The 18,256-nt window shown below is 47.1% G+C and overlaps 1 protein-coding gene across 1 annotated transcript in view; it reads left to right on the forward strand.

Annotated features, from left to right (window-relative positions):
- ARHGAP33 (Rho GTPase activating protein 33) overlaps positions 1–18,256 on the forward strand; it is a 66,815-nt gene that overhangs the window by 12,393 nt on the left and 36,166 nt on the right. Inside the window, exons 2-6 of the mRNA XM_060258080.1 lie at positions 9,520–9,614; positions 10,812–10,896; positions 11,000–11,083; positions 13,886–14,023; positions 16,745–16,837. Of these exons, the coding sequence (XP_060114063.1) occupies positions 9,520–9,614; positions 10,812–10,896; positions 11,000–11,083; positions 13,886–14,023; positions 16,745–16,837 (495 nt within the window). The remainder of the gene's footprint in view (positions 1–9,519; positions 9,615–10,811; positions 10,897–10,999; positions 11,084–13,885; positions 14,024–16,744; positions 16,838–18,256) is intronic.

The following is an 18,256-nucleotide window of genomic DNA, read 5'->3' on the forward strand; positions in this document are numbered from 1 at the left end:
GATTTAGGGCCTTATAGGTAGGAATCAGGACTTGAATTGTGCCTAGAACTAAATGGGCATCCAGAGCAGATCTTTCATCACTAGGGTGATACTGTTCCTTTATCCTGTTCCTGACAGTAACCTGTCCAATCCTGGCTGCTTTAGAAGGTGGACTGTATGGCATTATACCCTGCTGAGTTCCCTCCTCTCCTTAAGCCCCACCGTCCCCAGGCTGTATCCTTCAAATCTCCAGGTATTTCCCAACTCAGAGCTGGTAATCCTAGATGAGCCATGCCTGCGACACAGAGGCCTCTGTCCACAAATCAGTATTGAGAGAACTATACCACTTTCACTTTTGAAGCAAAATTCAGTGTTTGTATTACCTGTACACGGCTGACAAGATCAGGAGAGCTGCTTCCATTGGGCCACAACTCAAAAGCCCCTGATGTAAGTTCTAATCAGACTCATCTGAAGTCACCATCTTTGAACTGGGCAATTCCTGGAAACTTAGGGATGGAGGCCAGGGAGGATGTGGTTTGGGGAATGGAGGTACCTCAGCAGGATATAGTGCCACAGAGTCTACCCTTCAAGGCAGCTATTTTCTCCAGAGGAACCAATCTGGGGGCTAGAACCATGTGAGAGCCAGTTTGGTGTAGTGCTGTGGATTCTCATCTGGGAGGTTTGATTCTCCACTCCGCCACATGCACCTGCTAGAATGCCCTGTCAGAGCTATTCTAGTATAACTGTCAGAGCTATTCTTGAAAGAGCAGTTCTGGAAAGAGCTCTCCCAGCTCCATCTATCTCACAGAATGTCTGTTGTGGTGAGGGCAAGGGAAAAGAGATTGCAAACTGCTCTGAGACTCCAAGTGAAGGGTGGGGTCTAAATCCAATCTCTTCTTCTGTTTGTAATTCCAGGAGATCAACATGCTCCAACTGCAGATGTTCAACTGTAGTCTCATTGTTTGATTGGAAAGGACTTTGCACCAGAAACAGTGCAAAGTCTCTTATTACTTAAAAGAGCCAGGGGCAACCTGGAGATAGACTGATGTCAAACAAACCTGAACTTGTGGTATTTAAATGACAACTACCGTAAGCTATTCTCCACAGAGTGGCTTCTCTCCCTCTCAGATAGAATCCTTTGCATTGGGTGACAGATGAAAAACAGTTCATTTTTCTACCAGATATGCCTACGATTGCATTAGGATGGTACCTTCTTGGTGCTGGTCATCCAATTAGAATTTCTAAGGCGGAGCTGTTGGTTCCTGGAAAACTAATCAGCTCATATTCTCAGCTCATATTCTGGTCAATACTGTGAGATAGTCTGAAAGCTAGTAGGACTGAAGGAAACAGTAGCTAAGGGTGTAAAGAGCTGCGAGGAAAAATTTGAGGACTCCCCCCCCCCAACTTTCCCCAACAGAAAAGCTGAAAATTTTAGGGAGATATGAAAAAATTAGTTATTTTTACTTCATTTAATCCTTACTTTTCTCCCCTGGGGGGGCTAAAGCAGCTTGCTTTGAACCCATGAAGCTGGCTCATACTGAATCAAACCCTGGGTTTATCAAGGTCAGTCTTGTCTACTCAGACTCTCCAGGGTCTCTGGTGGAGGTCTTGTATTTTATCTACTGCCAGATCCTTTAAGTGGAGATGTCAGGGGTCAAACCTAGGACCTTCTGCATGCCAAGCAGGTGCGCTACCACTGAGCCATGGCCCCTAACCCCCCAATCTTGTCCTGCTCTCCTGCATTTTATCTTCACTACAACCCTGTGAAATGAGTTAGGCTGATCGTGACTGGTCCAAGGTCCCCTAGTATACTTCTGTGGCAAAGAGAAGATTTAAGCCTGGGTCTCTTGGGTTCTTATCCAATACTCAAACTGCTGGCTCTACTAGGAAAGATTTTCTGTTTTGGAATGAGCGGAATAGGTTTAAAGACAAGGCCATACTCATTCAGAATGTGTAGTACTATGATTTTTATCTAAGACAATCATTACCTTAGGTAATGATTCATCTGTAAGGGTTCACTTTCACTCTTACTCTCTACAGTAGGTAAACCCACAACTCTGCCTGTAGAAAACTAAGGCGTTTATACTTTTACATTTACATTGCCAGAGTTTATATGATGATTTAAGTTATAGATAACAAATTTTATGTTGTTAAAGTAGCAAGATGGGTGAGCTTAGTAAGAAAGCAAGTGTAGCATTGTTTTCAGTTTTCCACAAACTTTCAGCCTCATCCAAGGGGGGGGGGACACCCTATTTCCCCTATGGGTTCAGTCTTTCTGGAAAGGGGGATGCCAATTCCATCTCCTTCCCTTGAGGTAGAGAATCCCAGTCCCCATTCTTAGGAAACTGAGAGGACTCTTATTTTCATGTTTGCCTCCTTGATTGGGTGGAAAGTTGGAATTCTAATGTTTCAAATAATTTCTTAAAATGTTAGCCCCACGGACATGAAAGAGACTCACCCTTCGTCCTTCCAAAGTACTAGCAGCCCTTGCTCCCCTGCTTGCAGATCCCGAGATCTTTGGACCCCAGTATGAACCTAAGAAGAGCTCTGCTGGATCGTACTGGTGGTCCATCTAGTCCAGTATCCTGTCTCACACACTGATCACCCAGTTCTTCTGGAGGTCCAACAACAGGCAGGGCCGGCCCTGCCACTAGGCAAACTAGGTGATTGCCTACGGTGTCAGCCTTCTGGGGGCATCAAAATGGGCACCCCGTGTGACTTGGTGTTGTTATCTGTGCAGGGTGGGGGGAGCTAGAAGTTAGATTTGTCTAGGGTGCCAGACAGTCTAGGGCCAGCCCTGGCAACAGGGCATAGAAGCTGAGGCCATCCCCTGATGTTGCCTTCTAGCACTGGGCTTCAGAGGTTCAGTGCCTCTGAACGTGGAGGTTCCTTTGAGTCACCATGGCTAGCAGCCACTGATAGACCAATCTTCCATGCATCTGTCTAATCCCCTTTTAAAGTTGCCTATGTCCGTGGGCATCACTACATCCTCAGGCAGTGAATTCCACATTTTAATCACTCTCTGTGTAAAGGAGTATGTCCTTTTGTCCTCTGTGCCAAGCATCTTATTCATGATGCTCTCATGTTCTCTCATGTGACCACCACTACCATAGATGAAAGTGTTCAAATAAAGACACCATGGAGAGAAGGTCTAGAAAGGTGCTTAATGTTTACTGTGTGAAGCAATACTATGCAAATATACTCCAGTCTAAGCATATTGAAATCAGTAGATTAGAGTAACTATGCATAGTAGGGCTTTTTTTGTAGCAGAAACTCCTTTGCATATTAGGCCACACTCTCCTGATATAGCCAGTCCTCCAAGAGTTTACAAAGCTCTTAGTACAGGGCCTACTGTAAGCTTAGGCTTCCCAGTCCCCAGGTCCTAGCAGGGGATCCCCCATTTTTACAGGCTTTCCCCCCCGCCCTCAGCCACTTGGCTGGCTGGCGGGGGAAGCCCTGCCCCCACAGTCACCATGTAGTTTTAGAGCTCCTGCAGGTTTAGAAACCTGCAAACAGGTCCATTTTTAAAATGTGTGCCTTTAAGGCTGAGCAGGAAGCAGGAAACAGGAAGGGCTTCATGGCAAAGGGTCAGTAACAGTTTCGTTGGAGAACGGCCCCTCCCTTTGTTTTGCTTTCGTTTTCAGAGCAAAGTAAAGTTCTGCAGGAACAAGACCCAGTAAGTATTTGTGTGTGTGAGAGAGGGAGAGGGCAGGGGATTCCCTGGTTTGGAGGCCCTCCCCCCGCTTTAGAAAGTGTGAGGAGGGAGGGAAATGTCTACTGGGCACTCTGTTATTCCCTATGGAGAACGATTCCCATAGGGAATAATGGGGAATTAATTCACGGGTATTGGGGCCCGGGGGGGGGCTATTTTTTGAGGTAGAGGCACCCAATTTTTAGTATAGCATCTAGTGCCTCTCTCCAAAATACCCCTCAAGTTACAAAACGATTGGACGAGGGGGTCCAATTCTATGAGCCCCAAAAGACGGTGCCCCTATCCTTCATTATTTCCTATGGAAGAAAGGCATTTTAAAAGGTGTGCTGTCCCTTTAAATGTGATGGCCAGAACTCCCTTGCAGTTCAATTATGCTTGTCACACCCTTGTTCCTGGCTCCACCCCCAAAGTCTCCTGGCTCCGCCCCCAAAGTCCCCAGACATTTCTTGAATTGGACTTGGCAACCCTATGTAAGCTCCAGGAGGATCAGCTATATCAGGGGGGTGTGGCCTAATGTGCAAAGGAGTTCCTGCTACAAAAAAAGCCCTGATGCATAGAATTGTCCTGTTCATTTGCCCTGTTAATCCATCATGCACAATTTCCCACAGCCCAAAAGGCAGCAGCCAGGAGGCGGAGCAGGGAGGATCAAGGCAGGAAGACATCGTATTACACGTCTTTTACTGGGCATTATAAGGAACCGAGGAAGAGGAGGCAGTGAAATGCCCTTTCTGTTTTTGGCATCAGCTCTTTCCTTTTGTGGCCCAGCAGCAGAAATCCACCATTTACTTTTTATTTTTACCTGTGGCCAGAGTTGGTAGAATAGAAAGGTCGTCTATGAAGCCACTGCAGAATACAGAGTTCCAAGTTGGAAATAAAACCAGGGTGCATCGAAATATCCAACATAAACACACATGAAGCTGGATTATACAGAATCGGGCTATCAAAGCCAATATTGCCTACTCAGACTGTGGCTTTCCAGGATCTTTCACATAACCTACAACTTGATCCTTCCTCAAGATGGCAGGGATTGAACCTGGGGCCTTCTGCATGCCAGCAGATGTTCTGCCACTGATCCACAGCCCATTCCTATTGTATTACAACCCCTCATTTTAGCTATAGATGATGAAGAAGATATTGGATTTACACCCCACCCTTCACTCTGAATCTCAGAGTCGCAGAGCGGCTTACAATCTCCTTTCTCTTCCCTCCCCACAACAGACACCCTGCGAGGTAGGTGGGACTGAGAGAGCTCTCACAGAAGCTGCCCTTTCAAGGACAGTTCTAAAAAGCTATGGCTGACCCAAAGCCTTTCCAGCAGCTGCAAATGAAGGAGTGGGGAATCAAACTTGGTTTTCCCACATAAGAGTCTGTGCACTTAACCACCATACCAAACTGGCTCTCTGTGGATCTGTTGAGGGAGCAGTTGCTATGCTATGAGGGAGCATTATGGTTGACAACTTAGGGTTATCCAAGGAGCTTTGGGAGCAAGGCATGGGGAGGGGAAGCATTGTGTGATGTGGCAATGTTATTTCTGGTGGAAGATCCAGAAGTGATGTTACTATGCTAAGTAATGCTGTAGGAATTTCCTCAGTTTCTTTGTAAAAACCATAGAGGCTGGAAGAATTCCTGGAGAGTTGCTGGATGCGGTGACAGCCTCCCCCCCTATTTCCCCCCATTGCTCTACTGCAACTACCAAGATTAATCAAACAGAATCTTCTCCACAAATTGAATTCAGGGGAAACATGCATTTCTCATGTTTCAGCAGAAGCAGTAGGATGAAATGCTGATTGGCTGTGAACTGCTGTGAACTAATAGGCCTTATTCCCTCTCTGAAGTAGTTTCTCAGCTTTTAAGAAATTGATCCTGCTTGTTGAAAACCTAAATGAATGTGTGATGCATTGTGAGATACAATATATGAGAAGGTAACTTGAACCTATAATAAAATTATTTTTGCAAAAAAAAATGTGAAAGGAGAGGGAAGGTGAATGTACATGCAACTGAATGAATTCTCATATGTTTTAACATTTTAAAAGGTAGGCAATCAGGACTTTTTTGTAGAAAAAGCTCAGCAGGAACTCATTTGCATATTAGACCACACCTTCTGACATCACCATTGTTTTGCACAGGACTTTTTCTACTTCTAACTGGGTTTTCCTTTGACCATTGGTTTGCACAGGGCTCCCCCCCTAATTTGCATATTAGACCACACACCCTGACACCAAGCCAGCTGTTCCTGTGTTCCTGTGCATTCCTGCTTTAAAAAAGCCCTGTGTAGACAATGCTCCTGAAGCTTGCAGCAGGAAGGCAATTGGTCTAACAAATGAGTATTCGCTTTTTTGGCTTATAGCTGTGTTGAGCAGATTGCAAAGGGCAAGTAAAGATGGACCTGTAATGCCTGGGAGGAAATATCTCAGGCCCTGATCCATCAGCATGTCTGTGCCTATTCCCCAGTTAGCAAGACAGAAATGCAGGATCGGGCCAAAATATCTAAAATCTACCCTAACATTAAGTGCATTGCTTCACAAGAGGTCAGCATTTGATCAGGCCCTTATATCCCAGATCCAGTGCAGAGGCTGGCTGTGGTTATATCCTAGTTCCCTCTGGGGTATTTTAAAGAAGCAAAACCAACCAAGATGTAAAACCACATAACCCTTTGTGGTAGAGCCAAAGTGACACAAAACATCATGCAAGCTTTCAGGTTCTCTAGAACTCTTCATCACATTGAGCATTTTAAAAAAGCAGGTGGGGAGGTGAGAGAAGATAAAAGATCTTTCAGGCCTTGATCTTAAGGCTCTCTTGTCAACATCTTATATTAGAACACCAGCTGATTTTAGTAGATAAAGCGGGGCTGGGTGGATCTGGTATCACGTTACACCTGGGAAGAAGGAGGGCGAGAACAGGAGCCTCCAACTGAAAAACCAGTTGTTAAACCGCTGTGAGCTGATGGTTTATTGAGTCATGCGCTTATCCTCTTAGATCATGTTTGAGTTTTTCTGGCAATTCAGGCTTGGGCTGTCTGGCACAAGAAGATTTTTTTCTGAGGACTTGAAGCAGTATCTAGAAACACCGGCTGGATTCAACTGGCTTTTTTTGTTGGTGAGAAAGGGAGGAGAGGGTTTCCTTTGGCCATCCAAAAGGCTGTGCTGGGAATGATGGGTAGGTTTGTCAGCCTCTAGGTAGGGCTTAGAGATCCCCTGGAATTACAACTGATTTCCAGACTGCAGAAATCAATTCCCCAGGAGATAACTGGCTGCTTTGGAGGATAGACCATATGTCATTCCACTCCACTGAAATCCCTTTCTTCCCCAAACCTCGCCCTCTCCAAGCCACACCCCCAAATCTCCAGGAATCTCCCAATCTGGAACTGGTACCCCTAGATGGGACCTGCAGAAGAAGGCAAGTGGGACAGGGGCCATAGAAAGAAGGAGAACGCAGTGGAGTGAAAACAGCTGGCTGCATCCAGCTTGTATGCTTCGAGGTATTTGGTGTCATTCTGTAGGTGTTGCCCTAAAGCCTCGTACAGTGAAATATTTCTGTTGATTAAATATTTCTGACCGTGGAGGGATGGTTATGTATGCATCTGCCATCAAGTCACAACTGACTTAAGGCAACCCCAGCAAGGGGTTTTCAAGGCAAGTGAGAAGCAAAGATGGCTTGCCATTGCCTTCCTCTGCAGAGCCTTCCTCGGTGGTCTCCCTTCCACCTACTGATCCTGCTTAGATTATGAGATCTGATGAGATTGGGCTATGCCATGAACTTCTGGCTACCCCCAGAAAGAGGGTTGCAAGGCCAGTGAGCAGCAGAGGTGGTTTGCCATTGCCTTCCTCTGCAGAGTCTTCCTCGGTGGTCTCCCATCCAAGTGCCAGCCCTGCTTAGCTTCCAAGCTCTGATGAGATCGGACTATCCGATGGACTTAGTGACTCCAGCAAGAGGTCTTCAAGGCAAGTGAAAAGCGGAGGTGGTTTGCCATTGCCTTCTTCTGCAGAGCCTTCCTTGGTGCTCTCCCTTCCAAGTACCAACCCTGCTTAGCTTCCAAGTTCTGACAAGATTGGGCTAGACCGAGGCGTCAAACTCATTTGTTATGAGGGCCGGATGTGACATAAATGAGACCTTGTTGGGCCAGGCCATGATGGCCCGGGCCACATAAGTACTTATTTAAGATTAGGTAGCAGAGATATAAACTTTATAAAGGACACAAACACAACTAACTATTTTTTTTTAAAAAAAACCTAAAATAAAACATGCTTAAAACATTAGCACTCATTGGTCTTAAAGGTGCATTCTTTGTATTTCTCCAGGGATCTAGAAAACTGGGCAAGGGAAGCTCCGGCTCTTTCCTTCCTTCCCCAGGGGACAAAGAGGGGGAGGAGCCTCAGCCAATAGAAAGAAGAGAGGCTTGACTCAGTAGGTTTGCTGTGCAATTGAGAGAGCCTGGCAAAGCAAGCTTTGTCTCCACCCTGTCCTCCCCAAGGGAGGAGCCTCAGCCAATGGAGAAAATAGAGGTTTTGCTCTGTAGCTCCTATGCAATTGAGCAAGCCTTGCAAAGCAAGCTGTTATGCAGAAGGAAGCAAGAGAGAGGGATTAGGAAGCAGATGACAGCCAGTTGCTCGGGGGCCTGATAGGAACTCTCTGGAGGCCTGACTCAGCCGCTGGGCCGCATGTTTGACACCCCTGGGCTAGACCTTGCCATTCCAAATCCCAACCAACTGTTAGGTGATCACAATTTTGGGGAGGGATTACAAAGAGTGTAGAAAGGCTAGGATGACTTGGCAAAAGTCTCCCAATAAACTGGAGACTGGAGCTGGACAGCAACCAAGGGGAAAAAAAGTCAGATGTGCTTTTATATATGTTTTTGGTGTGTGAAGATGTCCTTTCAAAGCTAGGGGTCCAGCCAGAAGATCATTGCTTGCATTCTTAGTAGTCCTGAGATACGTGCTGTAGAAGGTCCTGATGTCCCAGGCTAGCCCAACTTTGTCAGACTAGAAACTAAGCAGAATCAGCCCTGATTAGCACTTGGATGGGAGACCACCAAGAAAGTTAAGGGTAGCTAAGCAGAGGCAGGCAAACCACCTCTGTTCCTTTCTTGCCCTGAAAACCAACGAGGGTTGCCATAAGTTGGCTGGGACTTGATGGTACTTTACACACACACGCAGCTGTGTAAAACCACTATGACATATTGCTGGCAAAGAACCCAAAGGTACCTCCTGCCTTGGATGTAGAGTGGCAAAACAGAGGCAAAGCAGAAGAATTTGTCTTTGACTTGAAACACTGGGTCAAGAATTAGCCACAAAGCCACGCTGCAGAGAGATTGCTGGCCATCAGTACAGGCAACGGTTAAGGGAAGGGGAGAGAAATGTTGCCACATGTTTGGGACATTGTCCTGGGAGATTATCCGTATATTTTTATCCCAAGGTGCTCTGGGCCGAACTTACAGTTCTTCCCATTTTGTCCTCGTAATATACTTGTGAGGTAGGTTAGGTAGAGACAGAGTGACTGACTTCAGGTAACCCAGTGAATTTTAACGGCTACAGAGGGGGGTGCGCATGTGCAGGGGTAGAATTTTGCAGGAGCTCCTTTTGCATATTAGGCCACATCCCCCCAATGTAGCCAATCCTCCAAGAGCTTACAAAAAAGAGTCTTGTAAGCCCTTGGAGGACTGGCAACATCAGGGGCGTGTGGCCTAATATGCAAAGGAGCTCCTGCTAGAATTCTATCCCCGTGCATGTGTATGTATGTGTGTGAATTTGAACCCTGCCCTGTAACCACTGCACCATGCTAGGTGTCTGCATGACAGCATTCCCCATGCCTTGCTTGTTTTGATTGCACAGGCTCGGAGCACAGACAACATTGATACCTCCGGAGAGGGACAAGTGCGCTCTTTGGGAAATGCAACCAACAACGTCAAGGGAAAGCCAACCAAGAGGTAAAACCTGGGGAGAGGGCAAAGGCCAGATACAGCCGTAGTGCTCATTTAGGGCTGCCAACTTTTAAGCCATCCCTTGCGGTCATGTCTTTAACTTGCACTTGATAAGCAATGGTTAGCAAGTGATCCTATTTTTCCTTCACAGTGGGAAAAATTTTACTGAGTGATTTCAGAGGGAGAAGAACAGATTGGGCCAATTTTTCCTCTAGTCAGCTGGCAACCCTAATAGTATGGTTGGGGTGGGAGATGGATTATAAACTTGTTTGGGAGTTTGCATTTCCAGGGTGGGGTATTCCCTGCATGCTGTTTCATGTGGCTGTGATTTGCTGCCCGTCTCTTGTCCCCTCCGTGTTTAGACACCCTTACCCAGAAGTACCAGTAAGCAACTGTTAAGCCCCAAGATGAGGGCTGATTCTGATGACTTTCAATCAGACATGGAGTTCACCCACTGGGAACTTAATTCTGAGGTGCATGTGGACCCATTTCTGACCAGGAATGTAATACCTGGGAGGAACAGAGTAGCCAGTTTCTGGGTGGAGCCTGGAGATCTCCCAGAATCCTAAGGGATCTCCAGACAACAGAGATCAGTTCCCCTGATGGCTGCTTTGGAAGGTGGGCTCTATGGCACTATACCCTGCCCCTTCCCAGATCCCACCTTCTCCAGGCTACACCCCCCAAATCTCCAGCAGTTTCCCAAGCCAGATTTGACAACCCTAGGAAGAAACAGGCCTAAGCTTTTCCCCCCTGGTGTGGTTTCCCCAAACTGAAAGGCCTAGGCAGCCACTACTTGCCCCATTGAAGAAATGTATGTATACTGAGGGGCTACATGTGAGTTTCCCCATGGGGGCAAACAGTGGCTCACAGACGCCATTTCAAGTCAGAAAAACATTTGGGAGGGAAGGCTTAAATGAAGTGGCTGTCAATGAGAGGCTTTGACAGGAGTATGAGAACTAAGCAGTCTGAGAGAACTGAGGGCCCTTTGGTGGGTCTAGAACAAGTCCTTGGGTTAAAATGGGGTTGAGGGAGACGGAAATAAAAAGTCTAGGATGGTGCTGTTGGTTTTGTGAGGGCTTGGGGCCTTTCTGTTTCATATTTTGCCTAAATGTTTGACTTCTGAACAAAATTCTGCCTCAGAATAACATCCTGCCTCTGAATAACATCCATTTCCTGGATTGTACCCTCTGTCTTTCTCTGTAGGCTTTCCATCACGCGGGGTCACTTCCCCAAGCTGACTGAATGTGCCCATTTCCACTATGAAGCAGTGGACTTTGGACACATCCAGGTATGTCTCCTTCCCTCCCTGCCCGAGGAACAGATAGCTGGGACACCAGGATTCCTGTGGCAGGCTAGGGATGGGATCTTTTATCTTCTGTGTCTCTCTGCAGCTACAGTTTGCACCTGAGCAGAACGAGAACCTCAGCAACTTGGAAGAGGGAGAACCGCTTTTTGCCATTCAAGTCACCTGCCAGGTGAGAAAAATAACCCCAGACGTTAGTGGGCAGAACCAGGTTGGATTGACTGGCTTGGCAGCTTCTAAAGAGTTGTTAACTGATTTAACAGCTGGTAACCAAGTGATTACTTTGCACGTCTCCAAAGCCTAAAGGTGCTATATATTTACTTGAGTTTTATTCTGCCTTTGCCCCAAGGAGCTTAGGACTAGGGTTGCCAGGTCTTATCTGCTTGCCGGCAGCGGATGGGAAGGAGCTTTCTGGGAGAGCGGGGTTGGGTGAAGTCTCCATGCATGAAGCCCCTGGTGTGATGATGTCACACGGAAGTGACATCATCACAGGACATTGTATGTGACACTCTGGTATTTCAGACAAAACTCTAGAGTTTTGCCCCATGTACCAGAGTGTTGCCATGCAACGTCCCCGGCATGATGACTTCACTTGCACATGACATCATCCCATCAGGGACATTGCGCCAGGTCATGGTTGTTAGGGGTGGAGCCAGATGACCCTGGAGGTCCCTTCCAACTCAGTGATTCTATGATTCTCCCTGCCAGCCAGCTGGCCGGCAACAGGTAGGAGCAAGGAGTGTTTGAACCTTAAACCCTACTCCATATGGGATCTCAAAAGCCTTAAGGAGCTCTGATGGTGCTTTGAAATGGTTAGGGAGGTCGGTGTAATGGTCATTCCCTCTTCTCAGGAGACTGGGAAGTGTCATTCTGGAATGGGTTTTGCTTAGGACTTCTGGTAGAGAATCCTTAGGCTATTTACTAAACTACAGTTCTCAGGATTCCTTGGGGAAAGCCACAGTTGTTAAACTGATACAAACTGATATTTGTTATAGTGTAGATAGGCCCCGTATGTCTTGTTGAGGATACTGAGGGAAGCACTTGGTTTCTAACGCTGGGTTAACTTACAGTTTCAGTGAACAAATACCGTTATTCATTACTAGTAGAAAAGACTGTCTCTTAATATTTCCCCTCCTTCCCCCCCTGTGATAGGGTGTTCCTATCACAGAAGCAGATCCAAATGGCTTTTGAAAAATAAACAAAATTGGAGTGCCAGCAATCTGCTTTTAGTGTCTGCCGCTCTAGCCTTGTTCCTCCATGGTCAGCCAATCAGTGTGCGCTTGCATCACACCCACTGCCCTCCTTGTGACCTGCATGCACGCATCAGGCCTTTCCACCACAGCAAACACACTTTTATAAGCTGCACCTAGACCTTTTTCTGACATAACCACTGTTCATTGTGGCAGTATACCAATGGGGAATGCACACTATTAGTGACGCCTTTGTTACTTTTGGCTGCCAAGAACAACAGACGGATTTGCTGTGTGCATATGGTTGGGGCACATACTACACTAGGCTTACCAAATGCTCCCTTTCCGCAGGCAATCCCCCACCATTGTGCTTGCATTGGTGCCGCTGGTGATGTTCAAGACAGGAGAAGAAGGGAGGGGATGGAGTCTGCCTTGGAAGTGATGCCGCTTTTGAATTTCACTCTAGGAATCCTCCCAGTCTCTATGACTTTTACCATTGAGATCTGCAGGGATTCCTACAGCCTCATCCAGAAGTAACATCACTTCCAGGTCCAATGAAATCCTTCTCAGGACCTACCGTACAAGCTTGGTCACCCTACACTACACTGAATCCTGTAAGGCTTGCAGACATGGTGATGGAAAAAATGTTGAAAACCAGGTGCAAGGTGAAACAATATTAAGTTCTTGCAGATCCCTTCGCATTTTGCAGTTTGGTGTAAGGTGAAACAATATTAAGTTCTTGCAGATCCCTATGCATTTTGCAGTTTGGTTCTTTAGGGGTTCATTTCCAAAGTTATTCACTTTCCAGCTTGAGCAGTAGGTGGGAAGTGAATAACTTTGGAAATGATACCTGGAAAAAGCAAATCGCAAAACGTGTAGGGATCTACAAGAACCTAATAAATATTATGTCACCTCACACCTGGTTTTCTGTATTTTTTCTGCCTATTGGTGCAGCCGATTTTGTCTTCATCGACATGAAATGGTGACCATGCATATTGGTAGTATCATGGATAGTACATGTTCCGATTACATTTGTTTGGTACGTTCCCAGTACTTATGACTGTAACATCTGAAAAGTGAAGAAGAAAAGACAAAAAGTTGGTTTTTATACCCCTCTTCCCTCTGCCCTAAGGGGTCTCAAAGTGGCTTACAATCACCTTCCCTTCTCCTCCCTACAACAAGCGCTTTGTGAGGTATGCAATGCTGAGAGAATTCTGAGAGAACTGTAACTGGCCCAGAGCCACCCAGCAGGCTGCATGTGGAGGAGTGGGAAATCAAACCTGGCTCTCCAGATTAGACATCATCCCTTCTTAACCACTACTCCACACTGGTTCTCAAGTGCCCTTGTGAAGACACATTGTGTATCCTGTGTGCAGATCCTGCATTTGCTTTATATGCATGTGTGCTTCTGTGCAGAAGGTGGGATGATCAGGGATGGATGGGACCAGTTCATTCACCATAGGTCAGGTCAACCAAGCATGACTTTTGCCTTTCCCTTGCTGCCTGGAGAGCCAGTTTGGTGTGGTGGTTAAGTGTGCGGACTCTTATCTGGGAGAACTAGGTTTGATCCCCCACTCCTCCACTTGCAGCTGCTGGAATGGCCTTGGGTCAGCCATAGCTCTCATAGGAGTTGTCCTTGTAAGAGCTCTCTCAGCCCTACCTACCTCACAGGGTGTCTGTTTTGGGGGAGGAAGACAAAGGAGATTGTGAGCCACTCTGAGATTCAGAGTGAAGGGCAGAGTATAAATCCAATATCATCATCATCTTCTTCTTTCTTGCCGCAGGGGAAGAGCTGGCAGGTGCATCGCAGCTATGAGGAATTCCGCACTCTGGACACCCACCTGCACTGCTGCATCTTTGACAGGCGTTTTTCTCAGCTTCCTGAGCTGCCTCCCTTCAGCCACATGCGGGCTAACCCAGAGGTGAGTGTCTTGAACCAGGGCTGGCCCTGCCACTAGGCGATTGCCTAGGGGGCCAGCCTTCTGGGGGTGCAGAATTATCAGTGCGGGGGGGGGGGGGGAGGCGGCACCAGAAGTTAGCCTTGCCTAGGGTGCCCGACAGTCTAGGGCTGGCCCTGCTTAGAACCATGTCGGGCCTTGAGAGGGAGGCGCATTCCCTTGCAAGTCGCCCCCCACACCTGAAATCACATTTTTTTTTGCCAGAGGCATCTTTCGCCTGCCTGTCAAGATTCTTATCATTCCAGCCGGGCCCGGTTCCAAAACTCACTAAAAGCACCTCCCATTTTTTTTGCCAAGAGTTGGGTCTTTGAACGCATGACCGGAGAGGTTCAGGCTCCCATCAGAGTTGGTGTCCTGTGTGCGATTTTGGTTTCGGCATGCATGGACAGGCGCTGAGATGTTAAGTGATGCAACACAGGTGTACGGCTTCCCTCCTTGTTTTGCACAACTCGAGGCTGAATGAGATGAGACACCCGGAGATGGTGTGGTCTGTCTACTGGCATCTTTTTTAAAAAAATGGCTCTGGGAGACGTGCAAATATTATTAGAGGGGAAAGGCGGTAGCAGCTATTTCTTCTTAGGCACTTTGACTGAAACTAGCCCTCCCAAGCTGCTTTGCCAGCTGCGGAAGGAAAAGTACTGGTAAGGAGAAGATACAGGGAAGATGATGTTTGCTCAGGGATTCTCTGGTTTTCTTGGGAATAAAAAGGTAAAAGTAGTCCCCTGTACAAGCACCAAGTCATTACTGACTCATGACGTTTGCTTGGCAGACTTTTTACAGGGTGGTTTGCCATTGCCTTCCCCAGTCTTTTACACTTTCCCCCCAGCAAACTGGAGACTCATTTTACCAATTTTGGAATGATTGGAAGGCTGAGTCAACCTTGAACCGGCTACTTGAACCCAGCTTCCACCAGGATCAAACTCAGGTCATGAGTAGAGCTTGAACTACAGTGCTGCAGCTTTAACACTCTGCGCCATGGGGCTCTTCTTTCTTGGGAATACAGAAGGCAAAACAGAGATAGGCTTAGAGGTGGCCAGCTTTCTTTGCAGATGATAAAGGAACGCATGGTTCTCATTGGCCACAGGAAAAGGGCTGTGCTGAGAATCATGGGAGCTGCTTTGAGAAAAGCCATGTGGGGGTGACAGCTGTAGCAGGGAGAGGGAATGGGTGTGATTAAGTGAAAAAAGCTGGCTGGATCCAGCCTGTAAGATAGCAGCAGAACAAGGAGCTTCCCACAGAGACCGGACATATCGCCCAATCTCGTGCGACCATGCCTTAGAATGTGACTGCAATTGAGCTTCCCGTTATTTTTCATCTTGCTTAAAAAAAGAGGTACGGGTCTTCCTCGAAAGCGTAAGCAGCTGTGCAGAGATGCTAGCACCGGTCTTGACGTCCTCCTCGAAAGTCTTTTGATTGGCTTCGGTGCAGCTGTTGAATGTGGCTTGCGAAAGCATGCCCTAGGAATGGTGAGAACCAGGGCTTTTTTTGTAGCAGGAACTCCTTTGCATATTAGGCTACACACCCCTGATGTAGCCATTCGTACAAGAGCTTACAGGGCTCTTAGTACAGGGCCTACTGTAAGCTCCAGGAGGATTGGCTACATCAGGGGTGTATGACCTAATATGCAAAGGAGTTCCTGCTCCAAAAAAAAAAGCCCTGGTGAGAACAATTATGCACTAGACTTTTGCCAGAGAGACGACACTATCTCCCCATAACAGTAGAAAAGAGCTAGAGTCCAGTAGCACCTTCAAGACTAACAAAATGTGGCAGGGCATGAGTCTTTATGAGGCACTGCTCACTTCTTCAGATACAACTTTTTCATGAAACCTCATCCCCTGCCACAAGTTTTGTTAGTGTTGAAGGTGCTACTGGACTCTTGCTCTTTCCTACTGCTACAGACAGACTAACACATTTACCCATCTTGATCTGCCTCCCCATAAGACAAGGAGCTGGATCACGTGACTCCTGTCGAGCCGGATCCTAAGGACACCCTTCTGCTAAGCCTTTCACACAGAACTTCTGCTTCCAACGGAGGAAGTATTTCTCCGTTGGAAGAAGCCACATGAACACATGAAGCTGCCTTCTGAATCAGCCCATCAATCCGTCAAGCTCAGCATTGTCTACTCTGACTGGCAGCCGGTCTCCAGAGTATCACCCATCACCTTCTGCTTGAACTTTTAAACAGGAGATTCTGGGGATTGAACCTGGGGCCTTCTGCATGCCAAGCAGATCCTCTGCCACTGAGCCATGGTCCCTTTTTTGGTGGGGGAAGATAGGGTGGAAGGGAGTTGTAGGGTCCAAGCCAAAGATGATTCTAGACTGAGCCAGGGCTTCTTTTGTAGCAGGAACTCCTTTGCATATTAGGCCACGCACCCCTGATGTAGCCAATCCTCCAAGAGCTTACAGTAGGTCCTGTAAGAAGAACCCTGTAAGCTCTTGGAGGATTGACTACATCAAGGGGGTGTGGCCTAATATGCAAAGAAGTTCCTGCTACAATAAAAGCTGTGGACTGAACTCTGGTATAAATTGAACAAAGACTGTCTTGAGAAGGGGAGGCCCACTATGTAAAAGGCTGAAACCCCCTGCTGTTCACCATAAGTGGCCAACCACAGCCTCCCTTGCCTTCTGAATCTGAGAGATGGGCGGGCCAGTGATGCTATGTTTTCTTCCTCTCTCCTACACTAGCTGCTGGTGCCCATGCTTACACAGTACCTAGAAAAGCTCTCGGCTATTGTGGATAGCAACATCAACTGCGGACCAGTCCTCACCTGGATGGAGGTAAGAATCAGAATGGGTTCGAACAGTGGGTTTTGCAGATGGAGCCTGTTGCATGTCAACTTCATCCTGCTTCCTGAGTTGGGGTGACTCATCTGTCATAGCTCTTCCCAGTACTTTCTCTGGGTTCCTGTGCAATGTTCTCTCTAAGCTGAGTTAGTGTGTGCTAGCTCACAATTTTTTAGTTCTGGCTCACACATTTTTGTCTTAACTCAGGAAAAATGATCCCAGAGCAAACCAACGTATTCGGTAGCTCACAACTTTAATGCCAGTTGCTCACAAAGTAGAATTTTTGCTCACAGTTTAGAGAGAGCATTGTTCCTGTGTCTCTTGGAAATCTGATGTTACGTAGCCAGTTTGGTGTAGCGCAGACTCTTATTTGGGAGAACTGGGTTTGATTCCTCACTCCTCCACTTGCAGCTGCTGAAACGGCAGCTATAGCTTTTGTAGGAGTTGTCCTTGAAAAGGCAGCTGCTGTGAAAGCCCTCTCAGTCCCATGCACCTCATAGGGTGTCTGTTGTGGGGGGAGATATCGGAGATTGTAAGCCACTCTGCAGTCTTCTTCTTCTATGACTGGGTGTCCAGAAACCTTAAATACCCATGTTATTATATATGAAAGACCCACTGTACAATAGCGGCTCATATTGTACAAATGTTCTGCACATAAACATACGTGAAGCTGCCTTATATTATATCAGACCCTTGGTCACGTCAAGGTCAGTATTATCTACTCAGAGACTGGCAGTGGCTCTCTGAGGACTTCCACATCACCCGTTGCCTGGTCCTTTTAACTGGAGGTGCTGGAGATCGAACCTGGTACTTTCTGCGTGCCAAGCAGATGCTCTGCCACTGAGCCACAGCCCCTCCCTGACAAACAAACACATGGAGCCGCTACAAACTGAATCAGACCACTGCTCTGTCATAGTCATTATTGTCTGTTCTGACTGGCAGTTGCTGTCCAGGGTCTCAGGCTGAGGTCTTTCTAATTGCCTAAAACCTAATCCTTTTAACTTGAGATGCTGGAAATTGAATCTGAGACCATCTGCAAGGCAAGCAGATGCTTTACCTCTGAGCCGTGGACCTTCCTGATTCTGCAGTTCTGCCCTCTGCAGTTTTTGAACTTAAGCCAGGGGTATTTTTTGGTAGAAAAAGCCCAGCAGGAGCTCATTTACATATTCGGCCACACTCCCTGACACCAAGCCCTGACTTAAGCTATCTGGGATGGACTGTATCTTAATGGTGGAAACTCCTGAGAGATATTTGGGGGTCTTCCCTGATGTCTTCCCTGTCTCTTTCACCCTCCCCTCAGGTGAAAACTCAGGCGGGGGAGGGAACGGTTTTGAGCTGAAAATGACTGGCAGGGAAAAGGTTAAGACAATGTCTTTCCTCCCATCCTTTTTGTTTTTTAAGATGAGGTTCTAA

Source organism: Heteronotia binoei, chromosome 17 (assembly GCF_032191835.1).
Source record: "Heteronotia binoei isolate CCM8104 ecotype False Entrance Well chromosome 17, APGP_CSIRO_Hbin_v1, whole genome shotgun sequence".
Taxonomy (NCBI): domain Eukaryota; kingdom Metazoa; phylum Chordata; class Lepidosauria; order Squamata; family Gekkonidae; genus Heteronotia; species Heteronotia binoei.